This window comes from Hippoglossus hippoglossus, chromosome 11, assembly GCF_009819705.1.
Source record: "Hippoglossus hippoglossus isolate fHipHip1 chromosome 11, fHipHip1.pri, whole genome shotgun sequence".
NCBI classification, from domain to species: Eukaryota; Metazoa; Chordata; class Actinopteri; order Pleuronectiformes; family Pleuronectidae; genus Hippoglossus; species Hippoglossus hippoglossus.
Window position 1 is genome coordinate 12,939,770 of NC_047161.1, and position 20,126 is coordinate 12,959,895.

At 43.9% G+C, this 20,126-nt stretch overlaps 3 protein-coding genes across 7 annotated transcripts; all 3 read right to left on the minus strand.

Moving 5' to 3' along the window:
- Nucleotides 1-330: 330 nt before the first annotated feature.
- Nucleotides 331-16,821, minus strand: LOC117770180 (homeobox protein Hox-A4). 5 transcript variants are annotated; one of them, XM_034599300.1, is made up of 4 exons: nucleotides 16,130-16,821; nucleotides 3,934-4,061; nucleotides 1,997-2,339; nucleotides 331-1,475 (listed from the first exon to the last, which is right to left on the minus strand). In XM_034599300.1, exons 2-4 carry the CDS (start codon nucleotides 3,946-3,948, stop codon nucleotides 1,144-1,146), a joined length of 690 nt encoding a protein of 229 aa, XP_034455191.1. In that variant the 5' UTR covers nucleotides 3,949-4,061; nucleotides 16,130-16,821; the 3' UTR covers nucleotides 331-1,143. The 5 variants fall into 5 exon arrangements, with proteins under 5 accessions (XP_034455191.1, XP_034455189.1, XP_034455187.1 ...); XM_034599298.1 differs by lacking the exon at nucleotides 16,130-16,821 and adding an exon at nucleotides 9,650-10,151; XM_034599296.1 differs by lacking the exon at nucleotides 16,130-16,821 and adding an exon at nucleotides 9,650-10,151 and having other exon boundaries at nucleotides 1,997-2,634.
- hoxa5a (homeobox A5a) lies at nucleotides 10,308-13,939 on the minus strand. Its single transcript, XM_034599295.1, has 2 exons — nucleotides 12,141-13,939; nucleotides 10,308-11,524 (listed from the first exon to the last, which is right to left on the minus strand). The coding sequence occupies exons 1-2, from the start codon at nucleotides 12,721-12,723 to the stop codon at nucleotides 11,274-11,276; spliced, it is 834 nt and encodes a 277-aa protein (XP_034455186.1). The 5' UTR covers nucleotides 12,724-13,939; the 3' UTR covers nucleotides 10,308-11,273.
- A 158-nt stretch (nucleotides 16,822-16,979) lies between the features above and the next one.
- On the minus strand, nucleotides 16,980-19,720 carry LOC117770181 (homeobox protein Hox-A7-like). The gene is made up of 2 exons (XM_034599301.1): nucleotides 19,251-19,720; nucleotides 16,980-18,395 (listed from the first exon to the last, which is right to left on the minus strand). The coding sequence occupies exons 1-2, from the start codon at nucleotides 19,612-19,614 to the stop codon at nucleotides 18,079-18,081; spliced, it is 681 nt and encodes a 226-aa protein (XP_034455192.1). The 5' UTR covers nucleotides 19,615-19,720; the 3' UTR covers nucleotides 16,980-18,078.
- Nucleotides 19,721-20,126: the final 406 nt, after the last annotated feature.

Here is a 20,126-nt window from a genome sequence, read left to right on the forward strand (position 1 = left end):
ATGGAGAATTTTCTCCACAGACGTGTAGCTCAGTAAATTATCCAATGTTCAGACACGTCATTAGTTTTACGCACGCATCTCCAAACACTGGACAAGTGATTTAAATGCTCAAATCACGTTTCAAATACGAATTTAAAAGTCAGTCCGAAAAGGATAATAAACAGCATGAAAATAATATGTTTTGGTTCGAGATTGCTATTCCAAAAATTGGGAGTAGATTAAAAAGATAAACACCATATATTAGACTTTTACGCACGGCTGTAACAAAACATGTTTCGCCCGAATCAAACCAGTATATGCAGTGACAAAATATTTCAAAGTCACGTCAGCTTTATATGTGAAGTACATATTTATTTCACAAGGACAATTTGATCCTACACTAACCTACATCACAACGGTCATTACTGAGACAACACATACAAATATTCACAGTTTGGAACAACAACACAACATGGGACGCACTAGCACAAATAAAACTACACCTTACGACACCAACGAACGGAATTCTACTCGACGAAATGCTTTTCTTATTGTGCCTTCATTATGATTTGTCTATGTACATTAAATGTGAAAGTCACCTGGACTACATTCAACAGTAAACCAACCCACTCAAACACACAAACTACACTGTTACTCTGGCTGATGCCATACCTCTAAAACAGCCGCCTGGTTTTCTAAACAGGCATCTATAGATTCTCGCTAAATATCTTTCAAGTATATTAGAACTTTCCATGAGCAATAATACAAAACTGAAAAAAAAACAATATTCAAAAAACGGAACATATAAAAATGAGTTCAAACGTACTTTTACCTCACTCAATTTTAACTGTAACGATACATTTTTGATCCAAGTTCTATGTCTGAGTGTGCGTAATCCTTCTTTCATAATAATAAACAAATATATAAACACTTCAGTTGCCACCGTGGCATTTAAAGGTGAATTTCAAGCTTATATGAAGAGGGCGAGGACGAGCGGAGAGGGAAAGGGTACAAAGGACGTGACAGGGGCCCAATGGCAGAGGCAAGGTGAAAGAGAGAACACCATGTGTGTAAAATACTGAGAATTGGTCCAACAAATCCCACTTGTGTTATTTGCCATCTCAGTCTGGATTGGGTTTTTGTGGGGTGGGGTTCGTTCATGCACTATAGACCTGCGGTGCACGGCGTGGGGACAAGCTGCTGGCCTGTTTTGATCTGCTGCTGCTGCTGTTGCTGGGGCCCCGAGGCTGAGGCCGAGGTGGAGGAGCGGATCTTGGTGTTGGGGAGCTTGTGCTCCTTCTTCCACTTCATCCTCCGGTTCTGAAACCAGATCTTGACCTGGCGCTCAGACAGACACATAGTGTGCGCAATCTCCACCCGCCTGCGCCGGGTCAGGTACCGGTTGAAATGGAACTCCTTCTCCAGCTCCAGAGCCTGCTGGCGGGTGTAGGCAGTGCGGGACCTCTTGGGCACTCCTCCAGTGTAATTGGGATTGACTGGAGGGGAAAAAAACAGCCACACATAGGCAAGCAAGCAGGTGTTATATACTGGCGTTTATTCCAAACCAATATAGTTCCTCCACTGGACGCATAAAGAGGTGGAAAAAAAATAAAATATTTGTGGATTCAGTGTGCAATAGAGGCCGCTCTGTTTGTTTTATTCGGTCCTGTTTCAGTTTACGAACATGACCTTAAATGTGGAGATGCCGAGTGCACAAGCATCCGCATCCAGGGACAGATTAAGCGTAGAAATGATTAACAAAACAGCGGGGTTGGATATTACAGTTTGGCTCGGCTCCAGTGGCGGAGGTAGTTTGGGTTAAAAAGCAACAAAGGCACATGGCCCCGACAGACGAACATAGGCAATAAAATTTACGAGGGTCCTTAATTACCGACCCTGCTGCTCGATAGTCGTAAATTGCTGTATGGGCTGCTACTAGTGCTGCCTCAATGGGCTGGCGTGTGTTCCAGTGGTTGTTTCTCAGTGGTTCTGCTGTTTAAACATGACGATAACTCACCGTTGTTAACGTGGACCTTTTTCATCCAGGGATAGACCACCGGCTCCTTGCCCTTCGCTACGCCGGGATATGCCTCAGTGGCAAGGCTGCAGTCTTTGCTGGCATTTGCTCCTGCGCCACCGTCTGGGGCCGCGGCGAGGCGAGGACCGTGGCTCTGTGGAACCGGCTGCGGCGGTGCGTGGTGCCCGTCGCCGAAATCATCGAGTCCGGTGGCGGGGACGTTCGCGTAGTCGTATCCCGATTCCGTGTAGTTTGACCTCGGATAGGATGGCTCGTCGTGATGGGGGAAGCCCGTATCCTTTGGCCGCTCGTAGTAATCACCGGGATTGGGGATGTATCCGCTCTGCTGGTATTCGTCGCATGGAGGAAAGGACGGCTCGATATAGTTGGAGTTTATCAAGTAGGAACTCATGGTCATTAATTTGTGAAGTGCAACAATACTAATTTTTATCGCGCTGTCGTTTTTCTGATCTCCACAAAACCCTCCTACTCCCTGTCAAATGTACAAAGTTGCCTGGTCACGTGTGAGGCGCCACCAATCACAGCGTGTCCTGTGGGCATCATGTAAACAGGAACCAATGGAAAGCATGGCACTGGTACCACCAGCGCTGGTCGGACTGGCTTACGTTGGTGTTTTCCTTATTAAATCACAGTATATAAAGCAAAACCAATCAACTAGCTTGTTTACTGCATGAGGCCAAACTTATGTGGGTGAGGCTTTCCTGCATGTGGAAGAAAAAAAAACCCTCCTCCTCTGAAATAGAAAGTGAATATGAAAATGCAGCTCGGAGAAAATACAGATTTCACAAACAAAAGGCTGTTTCTGACAGTCTGTGACACTAACCTGTGGTTTTTAGTGTCAAATGTGACGCATCCCAATAAAAAAGATGAAGACACGAATACAAAAAATAGGCTTATGCAACAACAAAAAGTGGAAATGCACAATATAAGGACATCCAAATGATGTAAAAGGGATAAACAGTGGGTGCACAGGCTTCCTGCATGAGCACTGACGAGCCGCTGCCAGTGGGTGCAAGGCTTCCTGCATGAGCACTGACGAGCCGCTGCTCTGCGGACATTCGAGCCTGCATATAAAACACATGACCTGTGCATCAGTAAAACCTGGTTATGCCTCGCTTATGAACAACAGAACCACAAGACGCACGGCTGTGCTCGTGAACAAGGAACATTTTCAGTTCCCATCGTGTTCATATATATAAGAACAGCTGATTTCAAAGAATGAAAAGACTGATTTTCTAATTAACCAGGACGTAGCCACAATTCCAAACCATCTTTGGCCTCTGTTTTGTCTTCACCGCACTGAACTCATCTGACACAGAGCGCACGGCCGTATTAATCAGTTGTGCTGTGTTAACTGCAATTGACAGGCTCCTGCAAACACTGGACAAACACATCGCAGACATGGATCCTGCGTAAAAAGCCAGAAGCCCAAACAAACCGTGGGGTTTTATTTCAAACCACGAGCACAGCATTTATAAAAAGAGATGCCAGCCACAATCCCCCCCCCCCCCCCCCCCTCCACACAGCAGACAACTCCATATATAATTAAATCATCTACATCTGAATATAATCAAAAATATTCAAGAAACATTTTCCAACAACTTTTCTCAGCGTGTCCACACAAATCTGCAACATGTTGGATACGAGAATCTCCTGCAGCAAAACTTTACTGTAAACATCATGCAAACTGTCATGTGCCATAGCAGTGAAAATAGACACTATATAGTAATAGTCACTCATAGTCACAATTATGTTATTATTAAATATTATTTTATGGTAAAATTCCCCCCAAAAACTCGCTTTCGTCCTATATTTGGCTCAAATATATCTAAATATAATTTTAAAAACTCAAATATTTCGAATTTTTGTGAGTGCATGTTTATAAAGAGGAGAAAATAAATGTAAAAGTGTCTGACCGTGCTCTGCGCCATCTGCCTTCACGTCCAGGTCCTGATGTTTCGTCTCCATGTCCGAGGTGTCACACTGTATGTGAGTCCCCCGAAGATGCGGCAGCTGATCCACACTGTCCACGTCAACAAGGCCTCTGCTTGGAGAAACAAGAGGCCAAACTTCGGAAATATTGAAAGCTTTCTTTTCTTTTCTCCAGTTCTTTTTTTCCCTTCTCCCTTCTCCTCCTGGTCCTCCCCTATTCTATTCGCTCCCCTAAACAGAGATAACTTCTGCCTGACCCCAAAGTGACACCGTTTCCATTTTGTTTCTGATTAATCTTGCCCATTGACAGTCTTTGTTAAACAACAAGGCGTGCCCCCTCTTTTCCAAAGAGGCGACATTTTCATATCTGTTAGACGCGGTGACCTGGGATTCACCCCGGACTTGGACTTCAGTTCTGCGGGGTCTGTTGGGGAGCACTTAGCGAGGGGTCAGCACCCAGGATGGTCCCCAGAGGAATTTTAAAATGCGCAAAAAGACCAACAACTATATGGAAAAAAATTCCCACTTCGAGCTACGAGGGGGAAATGGAGAGTGGTGGTCTTCTAAACAGGAACAGGCAACTCACATATTTAACATTCAACACATTTTTTTTTTTTTTTCTTTCACATTCTCAGAATTTCTATTTTTTGGATGTGCTGATGCTGAAGACTTAAAACAGGTGACATCTTATTCCATGCAGCAGCCAAAGGAAGGGCCCCCATTTTCCTCTGCTTAAAAAATGATTTTCTTTTTCCATGTTAGCACAGTGTTGCTGTGAGGCAGAGCTGCTGCTGCGGCTGTCTTGTGTATCTTACAGCCAACGTAACTCATTGTAAATGGCAGATGATGTACTTTCTACCATATATCCACTGTATCCGTATGGCCGAGAGACCACCTGAGAGGCAATATGTCAACATAATGTCAGCGGTAAGACGTCTTCACATGATATCTAAATTTACAGTCTGCTGCCATTCTATTATAGTTCCTGTATAAATATGGGCCAGGTCATTCAGGCTATTATCCACTTACAGTAACTTAGCCTTGCGTGAATAGTTCTGCTCTCTAGACTTGTTGCTGTGGACTATATATCTTTTTTCCCTTTAAATTTAGGCTGCTTAGTTTAGTAAAACATCATCATAAAAACACTATTCAGAGCTACAAAATAAGCACTTTAGATAAGAAGCCTAACACCTATGTTATCTCACGTAGGCCTGCAATGTGCTGCTGTGCTGTGCGTAAAGACGCATTAAAGCATCTGGAAATCTCTCAAACACTGCAGCTTGTTTCGAAAATGTAATTGGATAATAACAATCCAATTGACCGTTGGACTAAAAGGCAGCATCTGGAAACAATGGTAATAATTTGCACAAAGTTTTAACACACGTTTTCCTCAACAGAATCCGTTACAGGCTCGTGTTGGATCATTTCTGTTATTATTATTAGAGGACAAAATACGTTAACAACTCCAGATGCGGTGCTCCCTCTCAGAGCATGCACTGTGCAGTGAAGGTCTATTTAAGATAAATACATCACGCTGACAGTTTACTGTAAATTTAGTTTATCAGAGAAGTGCTGTGACGATGGTGACAGATTGCATGTTGCTCTCACAAGGTCTCCTGTCTGTGTGTGCAGCCCCTGCGTGACGGGCCGGCATTAGAAATCCTCCCTTGCGTCCCAGATGAGCCAAGGATTCGGCCTAGAACACACCTTTCATATCTTTATGGAAATATTTATGATAAAGGTAAACACTGGTAATCAAATATTTTTCTTTTGCACAGCGTGTCACGTGTGAGCTTTCCTTTTACATCTGTTATTTATTGCTGCACGGCAAATACGCACAGGGAGAAGTGGAGCATGCAGGACTGGACACTGGGTTTTATACAGCTGCTAACTTTGATTAGATATATAATATAGAGAAACTTCAAGGCTATAACTGAACAGGGGAGAGGTGAACAACAGCAGCTCCATTCTTCACGCATGCAGCGTCTACGGGCAACTTCCTCTGAGGATGGAGGCTTCTGCAGCTGAAAGCACCGAGTCTTATTTTTTATACAATTCATGTTTCCCAAAAAACAAAAAACTGAAATCTGTGCGTCTGTGCTGCTGCGGAAACTGTGAGCAAACGTTTAAATAAGTAAAACTGTGCGTTTTAAGAGACGATATGCAACTAGATCACTGTGAATATCATGATTAGTAAAAGAGAAATATGTGGAATATTGGATATTGATAAAAAAAGATAGAAAATGGCAATAATTACGATCTGTGACTTTAGTTAAAACTATTAAGCAATATATGTTGTCGCCTTGTTGTCTTCCATAACGAGCTTTTTGAATTTTTAATTTAACTTACAAACTTGTGACTAGAGCAAAAATCTGATTCATGTTATTTGATTTATTGTACATTTGCTATTTTAAGTCAAATATGTATCATTTTCAAAGCGCAGAAAATCGTCCTGTGTGGACGCCACATGTACAATACTGACTTTCTATAAATGTGTTGAATTTTAACAAATAAACTTTTGGAGATTTGGGGGAGATGCTTATTTTCCAACAATTTCATGTTAACATGACGATTTAAAAAAAGCCAAAATCGAAAGTGAAAGTATAGTCTGGTTTTATTTGCCTTTTTTCATAAGAGAAATTGTTGCCATGTTTTGCTATTTACTCTTTTGTCTTTCTTTTTAGGAATCTGTGTTTTGTTGCCCTGGATACGTTTCGGGATTGAGGAGACCGTTTTACTTTTGAGTTTTTAAAGCAGAAATAAAGGAAATAAATACATTTTCTGTTACCAGCCATCTTTTGTGTTTATTTATTCTTCCCTTACGCCTCCAACCAAAGGTTCTACATTTTATCGAGGTAAAATCTAAAAAAACGTGAATTTTTCCAGTGGCGTTTTCATAGGCCTAGTAAACAATACAACGCATATGAAACATATTGGCACAAATATATATAAATATTTGAAAAACAAGCTTTCTCTCTATGGGTCAAAAAACATCTGTGCCATTTCAGTTTTCTTAAAGGGCTTCTATTCAGCTTATCAGGAAGAGAGGGGCTAAATGTTTTTTAAGGGGTCCGGGGGCACAGTTTGGGGGCTCAGGGCCTTCCCATTACCCTGTGACCGGGTCGAGAGTATCAATCCTCGAAATGCAAATGCTGCCCTCGTCCCTAAACATATCAAATGCAATTTATTCAAAAGAAATTCACCAATCAACCGCCCTAATAAAACGCCAGCCACTCAATCTTGTTGCCGGGGACGGGCGGAGGGGGTCCCCCTCCCCCGGTTCCAAACGCGAGGTCACTGCGCTTCCAGGGTTCACCTGGAGTGCACCGTGCCACATATGTAATTCAAAGCTATTCTCTCTTTTGTGTGGAGAGTCAAGATCGCTATTATAAGGCTGGCATCAGGCTCCGAGTGAACAGATGACGGAGACTTGTTCAGCGCGTAAACTTTTGACCCCAATTTTTCCTCCTCTCCCGCAGCTATCTCGCTCTCATCAGTCCCAGCCCAGGGAGATCTGGGGATCTGTTGAAATGAAAAATTCATTTCAACAATGTGTACACCTCTCGCCATCGACACTATCACTTCCACGAATTTCATAATTAGTGGGAAGATGCCAGCACAAGACCTGAAATGCAATTGTGACTTTGTGATGTTTCCAAGGAGGCAGTGGAATGATCAATCCGATGGGCTCCCACTTAAGACTAATAGGGCCGTAAAATATGCAAATCATTCATTAGCGTTATAGAGCAAAGCAACGCAGCCAAAAGTCTTTGTTGGAGGCAACACTCGAAGTTAGACTCCCTCCTCTCTGTTCCCCGATCAGCCTCTTTCCTCCAGTGCTGCGTGTTACCACAGGCGCTCGGGCCTTTGGTAAATTCATTTTTACGCATTATGCTTATAGGCAACGCCAAGCAAACTTGTCATTAGCGTGAAGGCGTGTGTGTGCGCGCGGTGCCGTGGATGTGTGAGTGGTTCTCCTCTCTCCATACAGCAGGGTGACAGTGAACTTGGCCTAAAGCGAGCTCTGCTGGTGGCTCTGAGAGGATGCAGATTTATCTTGGTGCTGTGGCTGACCTCCAGATGAACCTACACAGCGCTCCTCTCCCTCTCCCTCCCTCTCCCCGCCTGGCAGCGCGCCGCACATGGGGCCCTGTCCAAATTTCTCCTTTTGAAAGATTGGCGAAGGTTTTAATTTCCAAATAGCCGCATTCTCTCTGGGAAGAATATAAATCCATATTTTGTTAGGCTGGTGACCTCTTTACATAGCAATGCACAACGTTTGTTTAAGCAATATGACCGAGGACTTTCAGCAGTGTCGTTTGGATGGATCGAATTGACTAACAATGCATCCATTGATTTTCAATGAGTTTGTTTCAAAGAAGATTTTGCATTGGTTTCCTGTATTTCTTCTGAAAGTGGTCAAATTTCCAATAGAGCTTCTCTCCAGCTTCGGTGCGAAAAGAGTCAGAAGTCATTACAAGTTATGGGTTCTGTTTGTTCTGCAGTTAAAAGTGAACATTGACATTTGTTAGAAATATATATTTTTTGATGTGGACCTTTACACCAAAGGTTAATGTTTAGATTTAGGTTAAATAGGCAGGAAGGCTGCGTAAAATGTTTCCAAATCCGACAGTCTAAAGAAAGTTTTAAAAAAGGTGGAGTGGATATTTTCCTGATATTTGGCTGCAAAACATCTCCATCCCTTCTCAAAGGATTTGGTTATCTTTGAGCATATTTGGTCTGAAATGTTCTGATAAAAAACACGAGCAATGAGTCACATCCTTCCCATAAAAGCAGACGCAAAAAGGCCAAGAAAAACAAAAATGATAAATCCATAAAGGGTCGAAAGATAAGTCCAAGCTTTCTACTTTTCATCCTTTTTGTAGTATTTTGGAACCATTAACCGCTGGAGGAGGTGACCGCTCTCGCCCTGGCTCTGATCGGGACAAGAGGTCAGCACAAAGCGAGAGTGACTTCTTTCTGAGGGGGTCATCTGAACTTTTCAACCCCAAAACACAAAAAGACTCGGCGGACACAAAACGGAATTCCTTTTCAGACGTCTCCCTGCTGCTGTTTGTTCCCGTGTTGTGTTTACATGACACTGTTTACAGCCGGTCCTAAAGCCATACGTGGTGCCAACATGTGGGGCGCAGGCATCAGGCGCCGCAGCAAAGACAACAACCGCAACTTTTCGGGGTTTTTTTTCCAGGGATGGACCCGCAACTTCCCAAAAAAAAGTCATCACAGAAGCCAATCACGCGGATCTAACTGTAAATGTGTAAGGCCTGCATTGGCATTTAACTTGATCAAGGATAAGCTACACACTCCGCACACACAAACCCCTCCTGGAAAACTTTCTGGCTCACGGTCTGCGAATTCTCCAACGTAATAAAACGACAACAACTCGAAGTTTGTGGGGGTGGAAATGGACACAGAGATAATTATCCAACATGTAAAAATGGATTATGAGTTACACCACAGATGGAGGGAAACAAGTTACACGGGGAAGGAAGCAATTAAATAGCCATGAGCCGGACCCAACCCTGCGCAACATCTGCCGAGACCAGTATTCAGCACTGCACAACTGACAAATTAGTGTAATGGACTAATAGGGACGGATAGAGGGAGCGAATACAATAATACGGCTGTTTAACGCAGGCTGGCAGTTCTCAAGCTACCGGATAGTCCACAGAAACTTACCCAGAGACGTGGCTCTCATCCTGGGCAGCGTCCGGTCCATACTGAGCAAATGAGAAGGTCTGTATCGGTCAAGTAACACTTACAGCCTGCAAAGACAGAGTCAGACGAAGCCTCGCCGTCACTGCGATTATATGTTATGTGCAATATACTGTCAACTCCCCAAAACCATAAAACTTACTTTAATGGCTACCACGTGACCGTTTATGGCCAGTGAGCCTATCTGGCCGCGCTCTGGATGATTTTTACGATCTAATTCATAGACAAAACCCCCCATTCATTTAGCACCCAAATGTCAGAGAGCCAGAATCGGCCCTAATAAAGTTTACAGCGTGAAAAGTCGAGCTGATTCCCCTGGAATAGCCCAGTCCGTGCGCAAAGGGGACGCCCGGGCCCCTGGAGCCAGTCAGTGGCCGAGGACCCCCTCAAAAAGCCCCCCAGCTCCACAGAAAGGTGAGTAAAACTAGAAGCTTTTCATTCAAGGGGGGGGGGGACCTGTTGAGCTCGAGCAAGGATTAACTCGAGGGACAATTTCTGACAACTCACAAAAGTGACCAGCAGGACTTTTGGACAAAAGTGGAGCTCTTCTCTCTCCCGTCGTGGCCATGCGCAAACAGCTCTCAAACATGTTTCTTTACAAAAACGTGGACTCACTGTGAGGTTGCCGTTCCAGTAGAAAGTTTATTATAATGACCATCATCATCATCATCATCTTTATTATTATAGTATATTCTTGACTTCCAGTCTTTGAAAAACATTTACAAAAAAGCTTTATCACGATGGAGTTATACACATAGGCAATGGAATTTACCGTGGGACCCTCCACATAAAAAACTGCTACCAAACAAAGACTTAACACTTTTTTCTTTTTTTTACTAAGATGTTGCGCCCAGGTGAACAACGCAAACAGCAGCTCTTGCAAAACGAAAAAATAAAAAAACAAAATAAAAGATAGAAGGCACGGCTACTGTACATACAAGACTGAGTCTGCACCTCTGTCCATACATGTGTTTCACAACGCACACAATGACCACACAAGGCTTATATACGTACTCTGCTGGCTCTACTTTTGGAAGCAAGTTTGTCAGACAAGAAGGGACAACACATCAAACAAATAAATACATACATATACAGTACATACATAGAAATCGAAGGCTAAACACAAAGGCAGCTCAACCCTTATCCCTCTTTTTTTATTAGAGGCTGTCGTTGCGCTGAATGCTCACACAACTTTTACTGGATTTATTTGCGCTAGGTAGGTTGGTAGGTGGGATATCAGGCTATTTTTTTATTTTTTAGATTTTTTTTCAGTCTGAACAAACAAGAAATAATTTAAACAAACATTTATTGTTGCTTTTTTTCCTTTCTAAATCTAGACAGAACTGTACAGAATGCATTTTTTTTCTTTTCGCACATAAGCATTACCACGGTGGGAATAAAAAGGGGAAATAATATTAAGGAATATAATGGGACTGGTGTTGGACACACAGTGGGGCTGTGTGGGGTGTCCCCTGTCCCGCAGTCTGCCCGTCAACAAGTCTCTGCACTTTTTTTGACATGACAATCGTAGGTTTTTTTTTAATTCTTTTTTCTTAGTGCTCGTTATCAGGGCTGCAGGAACTGGATATCAGGGCCTGTAGCCTCCCCCGCCTGCCGCCGCCATGCTCATGCTCTTCAGCTTGTTGTCCTTCTTCCACTTCATCCTGCGGTTCTGAAACCAGATTTTGATCTGTCTCTCTGAGAGGCAGAGGGCATGGGCTATCTCGATCCTCCGCCTGCGGGTCAGGTAGCGGTTGAAGTGGAACTCCTTCTCCAGCTCCAGGGTCTGATAGCGAGTGTATGCAGTCCGGGCTCTCTTCCCCTCGGGTCCTGCCAAATCTTGTGGAAGAAGAGAGTAGAAAAAACAACAGTGATATAAAAGTAGATGATCATAAAAAAAAAAAAACTTTTTCTTTTGCTGTTTTGCAATAATTACGCTTTTTAAAAAAAATATTGGCCAATACTGAAAAGGATTACAAGTTGGCACACAATAAAGTTTAAAAAGGTGTTTAACACAATCCAAACTCATTTCAAAGATTAAATAGCAATGTTAAATACACACACATTTACAATGGCACCTCGCGTAAAGGAATTAGCTCAGTACAAGGCGGACAAATATGATATTTTGGCAATTAAAATATAACAAACAAATGAGTGCATTCTGCACATATCCAACACATTCAACTCATTTTGATATCAAGTTATGTTACAAAATAGTCCCGTAGCTGTGTTGACTGTAGTGGTCATACCAAAACAGGTGAGAATCGCATATATGGCGCAACTTCCTCCTTATAACAAAGTAAATGTATTGATGCTATCTTTAAATGATCAGGTTAATCGTGTTTGGTACAAAGGACCAGAATAACATTCCAACGTGAATCCTGTTTTTCTAAACATTAACCCAGCGCCAGGTCTCTGGAATCCATGTAAGGTCGTTTAATAAAAAGCAGTTTACCGTGATTTATGTGTAGTTTCCTCATCCATGGATAAATCTGCGGCTGGGACGAGTCGGTGACATTCTGAGGAGTTGTCGGTGCGCTCCCCGCGGGCTTCTCGTCGTCCAGGGGGGAAGCTTTGGACGCACAGTCCCGGCCGTGCAGCAGCGTGCCCGCGTTCGAGCTCGAGCACGGGGTCGTTATGGAGTTTTTCACGGCTCTCTGTTGAGAATGCGTCTCGGTGGCGGGAGACGAGTTGGCGACCGAGGAGCAGGGAAGTGGGTCAGGTGGGGGAGACAGAGACGAGGTCCCGGTGCTGCCGGTGGACTGGGTGTACCTGACCGGCTCCACGGAGGCTGTCGTCGCCGCTGAGTGACTCGGGGAGTAGCCCTGTGTGCGCTCGCCGCCTACAAAGTGTCCGTCACCGGCGCGTCCGACTGTTAGGTCCATCCCGTTGTAGCCATAGCCGTACCTGCTGGAGTGCATGGCTGTGGAATCCCTGTATTGCTCGTTTTCCGTACTATGGTCTCCATAATTATGTAACTGGAAGTCCGCGCCATTGGGATAGCGACCGCAGAATGAGTTCACAAAATAGGAGCTCATTTGTTGACAATTCCACCGTTTGCTCGTTGCAGGATTTGCGGTTGTTGTTTTATTATTTGCAGGTAAAATAGCATAAACCCGTGTGCTTGATTTGTGGCTCTTATGGTTTAGCGCGTCCTATAGCACCCTTGCACAATTTATGATGAATTATGGAAATGAGTGGGACATGGACTTGATTCTCTCTTACGTAGGCACCCAAATATGGGGTACGGCAGAGAATCACGTGCTTTTGTTGACCAGTCGTAAATCCTGCTTGGTGACCTCGAGAGGTAAACTCGTGCACGCAGGAAATACTGGGTGGGATGTGGAGTAGGCGCGCCTCCGTGCGCTCGTGGCTAGGGCAGGCACAGCGCCGGGGCTCGGGTGTCTTGAATTGTCGTGGTGCGCCATCCTCTGGCCCAACTGCGGCACTGCCGGTCTGCGGCGCTCTCCGAGGCGTAGGCTCCGCACGGGGTCATCCAGAGGTTAACGACCATTGCGGCAAAAACCAACGGGCTCCTAAACAATACAACAAGTGACATGCTGAGAGTGCAATCTCTGCGAGGACAGTATACAGGAATAACTAGATCAGGATCTGTTCTGCATGTTATGATGGGCGATGAGTGCGCACAGTGTGTACAGTTAATAGAATAAAGGCCCGTTCTAAAGTGCGCAGCGCTTTCACCGTTTCTTTCTTATAATCATAAAACAAACGAACAAACACACATGTGAGAGTAATGAATAAACGTTTTGGAGAAATATAAAAGCTAAACATCACATAATCGAACGACGCCACAGAGACGAGTGAGGCCTGTCCTCTGTGCCACTATTAAAAATGAATATCTGTGAATATGAGCTATATATTAACGAACAACACATTTTACAGTCTACACAACGTGGTTAAAATCTAACGATGCCGAATACCAGACATTTAGGGATATTGCCAGTCTTCTGCGCATAGCCCGCCGCCATTTCGGTCTGATTTAACGGCGAATCTTTTGTCATGGTGACTTTTATACAGTCGCTATTATGCGTTGCAGCTCTTGCTTTGTGTACTTTTATGAGAAACCATCTCAAGACCATGAATAACAAGTGATTTCTTTTTATAGACCTTTGAATAGCAAGGAGCATTTTAATGTAACTTTGGAATTAAAAATAAAAAAACAAAAGACAAAAGGAAAAAGTAAGATAAATATATATTTTAGAAGGAAAGTATTACCGGTTAAGACGAACCCAACATTTGAAAGTCTACGTGCAAAAACATTTAACATACAGTCCGTTTAAAAAAAAATGTTTAAGTAGCTATACACCTGTATATTTATTGTATTTTGCCATTTGTGTTGTGTATTTCACATTGCAAAGAACACGCGTCCCTTTGATTGTCCATTCCTCCGTTTCCATTTGAAAAAATAGAATGAAAATGTATTAAATGTTTTGTTGAATAATGATATAATCTCAAATTTACATATCTGCACGGTAAAAATGTTAAAAAGTAAAAATGCATTTTACAAAAGAAATGTCAAAAGAATAGTTTCAAAACGCCAACAGACATCTGCCCAACTTTGCGTACACGTGTAAAGGTTCTGGTCTACAGTTACTGGAAAGTGTAAATCAGCCCTTTCCGTGTGAGAATCTCCATATGTGAGCAGAAAAGCAGATCTTAAGACGCCTCCTCCAGCGCTCTCCGTTTGCTTTTCTTCTTGTGGAATTTTTATGGCACCTTTCGTCTCTCGAAGGCAGCGACGTGTCCTCTGTTTCTCCCCCACATGCAATTCCCCCAGAGCCGCACCTTTCCCCCCAACCTCAAATACAAGCCCAATCCTGTGTTACTGACAAAAACAGCGAGCTGCAGATTATTTATTCTGTTCCAGGTATGTGCGCCCTTTGCGGCCACAGAGCCCCAGAAGGCACGGCGCATGAGAGGAAGGGTGAAATACCGGGGCTCCCTACATTGCAGGGCCCACGGTAAGAGTTAGAGACCTATACACAATGTGCCTGTTGGTTTAAAAGTCACGCTCTCCACAGCTGATTTATGGCTGGCCAATGGCAACAAAGTTCCCACGAAAATTATTTCCCAGAGCCGAGGGCAGGGACACACCCAGGAACTAAAGAAGCGGCTAAAGAAAGGGGAGGAAAGAAGTGAGTGCGCACTGCTGTCAGATTTAGCCGGGCTGGGAGCGGAGGGGTCACCGCTGCAGGAGAAAGGAGGGCAGTGCACTCTGCAGGCATCGGCGCACACTAGCACCACTGAGTCTAAGAGCACACAGATGAAATCCCATAAAATCTGGATTCAATTTTCTGCCCAAGCGTCATTACGCACGGCTTCGGCACGACTACAATTGACAGCGCGCACATTCTGGATAGTTATGACATTTTATTAAACACAACGAGCAGACTCAGCAGAGCAATAACAACAACAGCCAACACCACATTTCCCAACACAAAGAAGAGGATAATTTAGCGCAACACCAGATAAAGCATGTTGGTGGGTTTTCTCACAACAAAGGAAATACAAAAAAAACAAATGTTATAAGCAGAAATGGAAAATGGAAATTGAATCATGTTGGATGCATTAACCATACGTTCAATTTTGCACCGTTTCTATCGCGCAAAATGAAGCAGCTCATACTTTGAATTTCAGCTGCTCACAGAACGAGTTTGCTTGACGCACGAATAATTTATTGCATCAAACAAATCACCGTAGTGTCACAATATGGCCTCGCAAGGTGACACAAACACAACAATGCAGAAATGTTAAATTCCGCTTGCAGGGACATTCCTGCGTATGTGTTGACTTAACAACACACACACACACACACTTTCATTAAAGGTCAGACAATCGCAAAAAAATGACCTTATTTTTCTGGCTGGCCATTTTCCTGTTTAGTGAGAAAGGGCCCTAATTAATATGTATATGAAGCAGAAAGGCACAGTGCATGAACACTCATGTTTAAACCAAGACTGTAAATATGTCCGATATCCAGTCTGCACCACAGACTTCCCACAGACATTTGCAGCAAAACGGGCAGAGCTTTCCACCGCTATTCCCCATTGTCTCCCACGGGAGGGCGTTAAAGAGCACGTTTCCCCACCATTCACCGATGGTATTGGCAGCATCCCCATTCAAATCCAACAACAAACAAATAAGGATTAAATGTCATGCAAGAACGAAGAGAAGGAGCCACAACAAGATAATACCCGTGCACAAACCCGGATGTTTTTTTGGTTTTTTTTAACTGCAGAATAGTAAGTGCAGCGTCTGCTATTATCGCAGCAATATGGAGTGTAACATGAAACCAATTCCTCCACAGGGTTTCACCATTTAGACAGAAACGAAATGAGGCGCAACAGTTGCATAACACGCTGCTTAGTGGAAATAGATCAAATAGCAAACATGCAATAGACTGGTAAGTTGTGCATGTCTTACCTTGCGGAGGTTTCTGCTTGTAAACAGGAGAGGTGAAGGGGAGGGAGCCGGCAGGTGCAGACGTGCTGTGACTAAGGGGGGGTAGAATCTCCAGCTGAGTCCCGGGACGCGCATCGGGGCTCCCGCCGGGGTCAGTAACGCACCGGGGCTCCTTCCGCTCATCGTGCCAAAACGCGTCAGAGCCGCGGAAACCAAACGATCCAGTCCTATTAATAAGACAAGCTCCCGTGCGTAGACAAAAAAAAATCTCCCATATAACTCCAAAACCAGGGAGGTGTGAGGGGTATAAAACCTGCAGAAGGTCGCTGGTGGGGAAACAGCCGCGTGGAGGCTGGAGACCGTTAAATGAAAAGGCTGCTCTATTCCGGTATTGGAAATTATATATAAAAAAGTTCATGTTCACGGCTCCCAGCCACGTGACCAGGCAGCGGCCAATGGGAGGCCGAGGCGCGTCGTAAAGTTGTATTGCCATGTTGTAAATTTTCATAAACAACAACGGATTTATGACCCTGCGCGGGGAGGGAGGGTGGGAGGGAGAAAGAGGAAGAGCGAAGGAAAGAAGGGGGCAGGTCACCGTCAGGCGCCATCTTACCGAGGGAAGAGGGAACGCAGAGTTCAACAGTAATTTCCCCTCATCACGCAGCCTGCCCCATCTCGCATCCTCATAGCTCACATTCCCCTGCAGCACCAGCGTTTACCCAACCATCACAATGACTGCGTAACATGTTTCATTATGTGCAACCTCACACATGGACAAAGTGGACACACCATCACAGCATCAGACCGGCGCGTAATGATTATCACCATAACTCGGTTGGTTACAGAACACATATTCCAAGTAAACAAATCTGCAGATACAATCTATTTTATTTCATCATCATATTTTCATTTACAAATTTAAGACATTCTCAAAGGTTTTTCTCATTTGTTCACATTTTACTTCACGACATAACAAACCCCATTTCACTGACTCGAAATATATCACAGTATTGGCACAGTGCTGTGCGGAGTCGCCTCCTCGTTTTACACTGTCAAAAGAAAGAACCTGATACTGAAAAATGACGCTGTCAAAATAAAAAAAAGCGTGTGCAGTCGTTTGATCCTATTGGTATTTTCACAAAACACGTATGACATGTTGGGCGTGAAATTCGAAAAACGTGAAAAAGAGCAAAAGGCCGATGCCAGCATTTCCACAGTGCACAGCTAAGACTGTTAAAACATTTACATGAGTGTGTTCCTGTTTACAATGTGATGAGCATGTGGGAATGTGAGGTAGGTTACATAAACTAAGGTCATCCGACACTATAAACACATGCGTGCTAATGGCGGCCCAGGACAACGTATATATTGCTATTCTAATGAATTAAGGGGTCATGAAAATAACATTACAGCAATACTAAACATTTAAATTGCAGTTAGAGGCATTTAACAACAACATTCCATTTACCAAGTAAGGCACATTTACGCACAATATTGTATTTGTTCCCTTCAGAATCAGAACCGCGAGTGGAGAGGGGAAAAATACTGGAGTAGGTAGCTTAGATTAATTTACAATACATTTCCACATATCTTGAATTCGTCAGTGTTTTTGATCCGAGCTGGTAGAAACTGGGTAGTTTTTAGTTGAAGGAATGTTGATTCAGTAGCATGATCATGTTAATTTTTTACGCACGTATTGCGCATAGAAAAATAGAGTTTAAATAGGTAGTTTAACGTCGCTCTTTCATGCAGAGTCTCTTTAAAAGCATTTTCGGTGTAAATATGAAATGCAGATCTTATACAGTTTAGTGTTCAATTTTATTACACGATGACCCTAAGCTGTCATTCAATTAATGAGCTTGTGAAGCTGCAGTGAATGAATGGTGCCTCTGTTCTGTTCCTAACTCATATTCAACACTGTGTTTCTTTCATTCACGCTCTGATTTTTTTTTAAATTTCTGTCTCATTCTTTACTTTTCAGCCGTTTCTGACTCCGGCCCCGCGGGGGCCCTGGTCTCGTCGGTTTCGGGCCCCCCGGCCTCGCACACAGCCTGGGTGTCGCTGTCGTTTTCCGCCGGGTTTGGCACCGCTCCGCCCTTGTTGTCCTTCTTCCACTTCATCCTGCGGTTCTGAAACCAGATTTTGATCTGTCTCTCTGAGAGGCAGAGGGCATGGGCTATCTCGATCCTCCGCCTGCGGGTCAGGTAGCGGTTGAAGTGGAACTCCTTCTCCAGCTCCAGGGTCTGGTACCGGGAATAGGTCTGTCGCCCACGCTTACGACTTGGGTCTGTGGAAAACAAGATAAGACGAGCATGAGCTGTGTCTTGCATTTGGTTTTTTCTCAATGTTATATAATGCAGAATAAATTGTTAAATAAAGTGGTGTCAAATGATAATAAAAAACATCGAGTCTCGTTAATTTGTGATTATTTGTGAAATTAATTGTGGCTCATATTTTACGCACGCACTAATCAGTAGGGGAGAGGAATTTTTTCCTTCTCAGCATCTGTTTAGAGTAGTCCTGCTGGGGGTGTTTGGCTTATGCCTCCTTTGATACTCTGCATGCCTTTCCAATTAAAAGCCAGTAATGTTGTGTACACCGAAGGAGCCATGAGTAATTAGATTACAAGCCCAACACCTCCTCAAAATCATAACAAATGTCTGTGTTTCAAAGTGCACTGCATTTTAAATCCACCTGACTTCTTTATGTGGCCGATAGTAACTGGTGCATATTGATCCAGCCATGTACGAACGAGTTTCAGAAAACACCACGAGCCTCTGCAGTGGCAGACCCAATTAGAAAGGAGCTGCAGAGTGCAGGGGGAACTGATTTACACAACAGGCCGGTCTTTTTTACAACCACAAAGGGGGAGAAGAGGCTATAAGAGTAATAGGAGTGCAGAGAAAACCCCCCAGCGGCAAGGTCTCTGCGTACTGAACACACAGAAGCGCTGGCCAATGAATTTATGGCTGCAGAACTCATTAGTTGCGCAATAAAAGTTTTACGATTCTTTCCATGCAACACCAATGGCTTCACGAAATTAATTGAACCACTAACGGCCAGTGTAAGTATCCCAATGTTTTGTGAAAGCATTGACCCGAGGGTTCAGAAACGGCACATATAAGACAGAATCAGGACATACCTGAGGCTCTCATCCAGGGGTACATCCGGTAATGTTTGTCCGGCGGAGAGGTGAGGGGTCCCGGCCCCGGAGTGCAGCAGCCCTCGGTGAATATGCGGTTCTGGTCAAACGGGCTGCAGTGCAGTGTGTGCGCATCGTGCACCTGGCTGTAGCCCGAGGTAAACACGGGGCGGCCCTGGTATACTGCATTGTTGACGCTGTAAACTCCAGACAGGGACGGTGTGAGCGCAATGGCCGCAGCACTCCGAGCCGAGCCATAGTCCTCTCCACTGGATCCAGCACGACAAGAAGCCCGCTCCGCGTTTGGAAACAGAGCCGCCGCCGTATACGCGCTAAGAAGACCATCCACATAATAAGAACTCATATTTTTTTTCCTCTCTGATTTGTTGGCCCAGAATCCTCAGTGTCGTTTTTACGAGGTAGCGTGATATATGACAGCAATACACACTAGATTTACACCAAACCCCATTTTTACTCTGGACCAAAAGAACTCGCCACGTGACTCAGGCCTGGCCAGCTCTCAGCCAATCAGCGGACAGAGACGGATTTCATGATGGCGCAGCACTGCAGAGTGGGATTAACACTTCACACACAAACACACACGAGAGAAATTCACACAATCCCACTGATCAAAAGGTGATTTTGCGTAACTTAAACTCATGGATTTATTTTACTTTTCTCAACGGCGCTTTACAGCTAATCAACGATTCCAAAGCTTTTAATTTGCCTGTAACGTACATTATTATAATACAATACTCAAGATAAACATAACGCACTGAAGGACAATTTGTCATAATATCCATTATTATAAATAGAATAAATAAATTAGCTTTTTACAATTCCAACTTTGATTGGATTCTGTTGCTTTTAAAAACA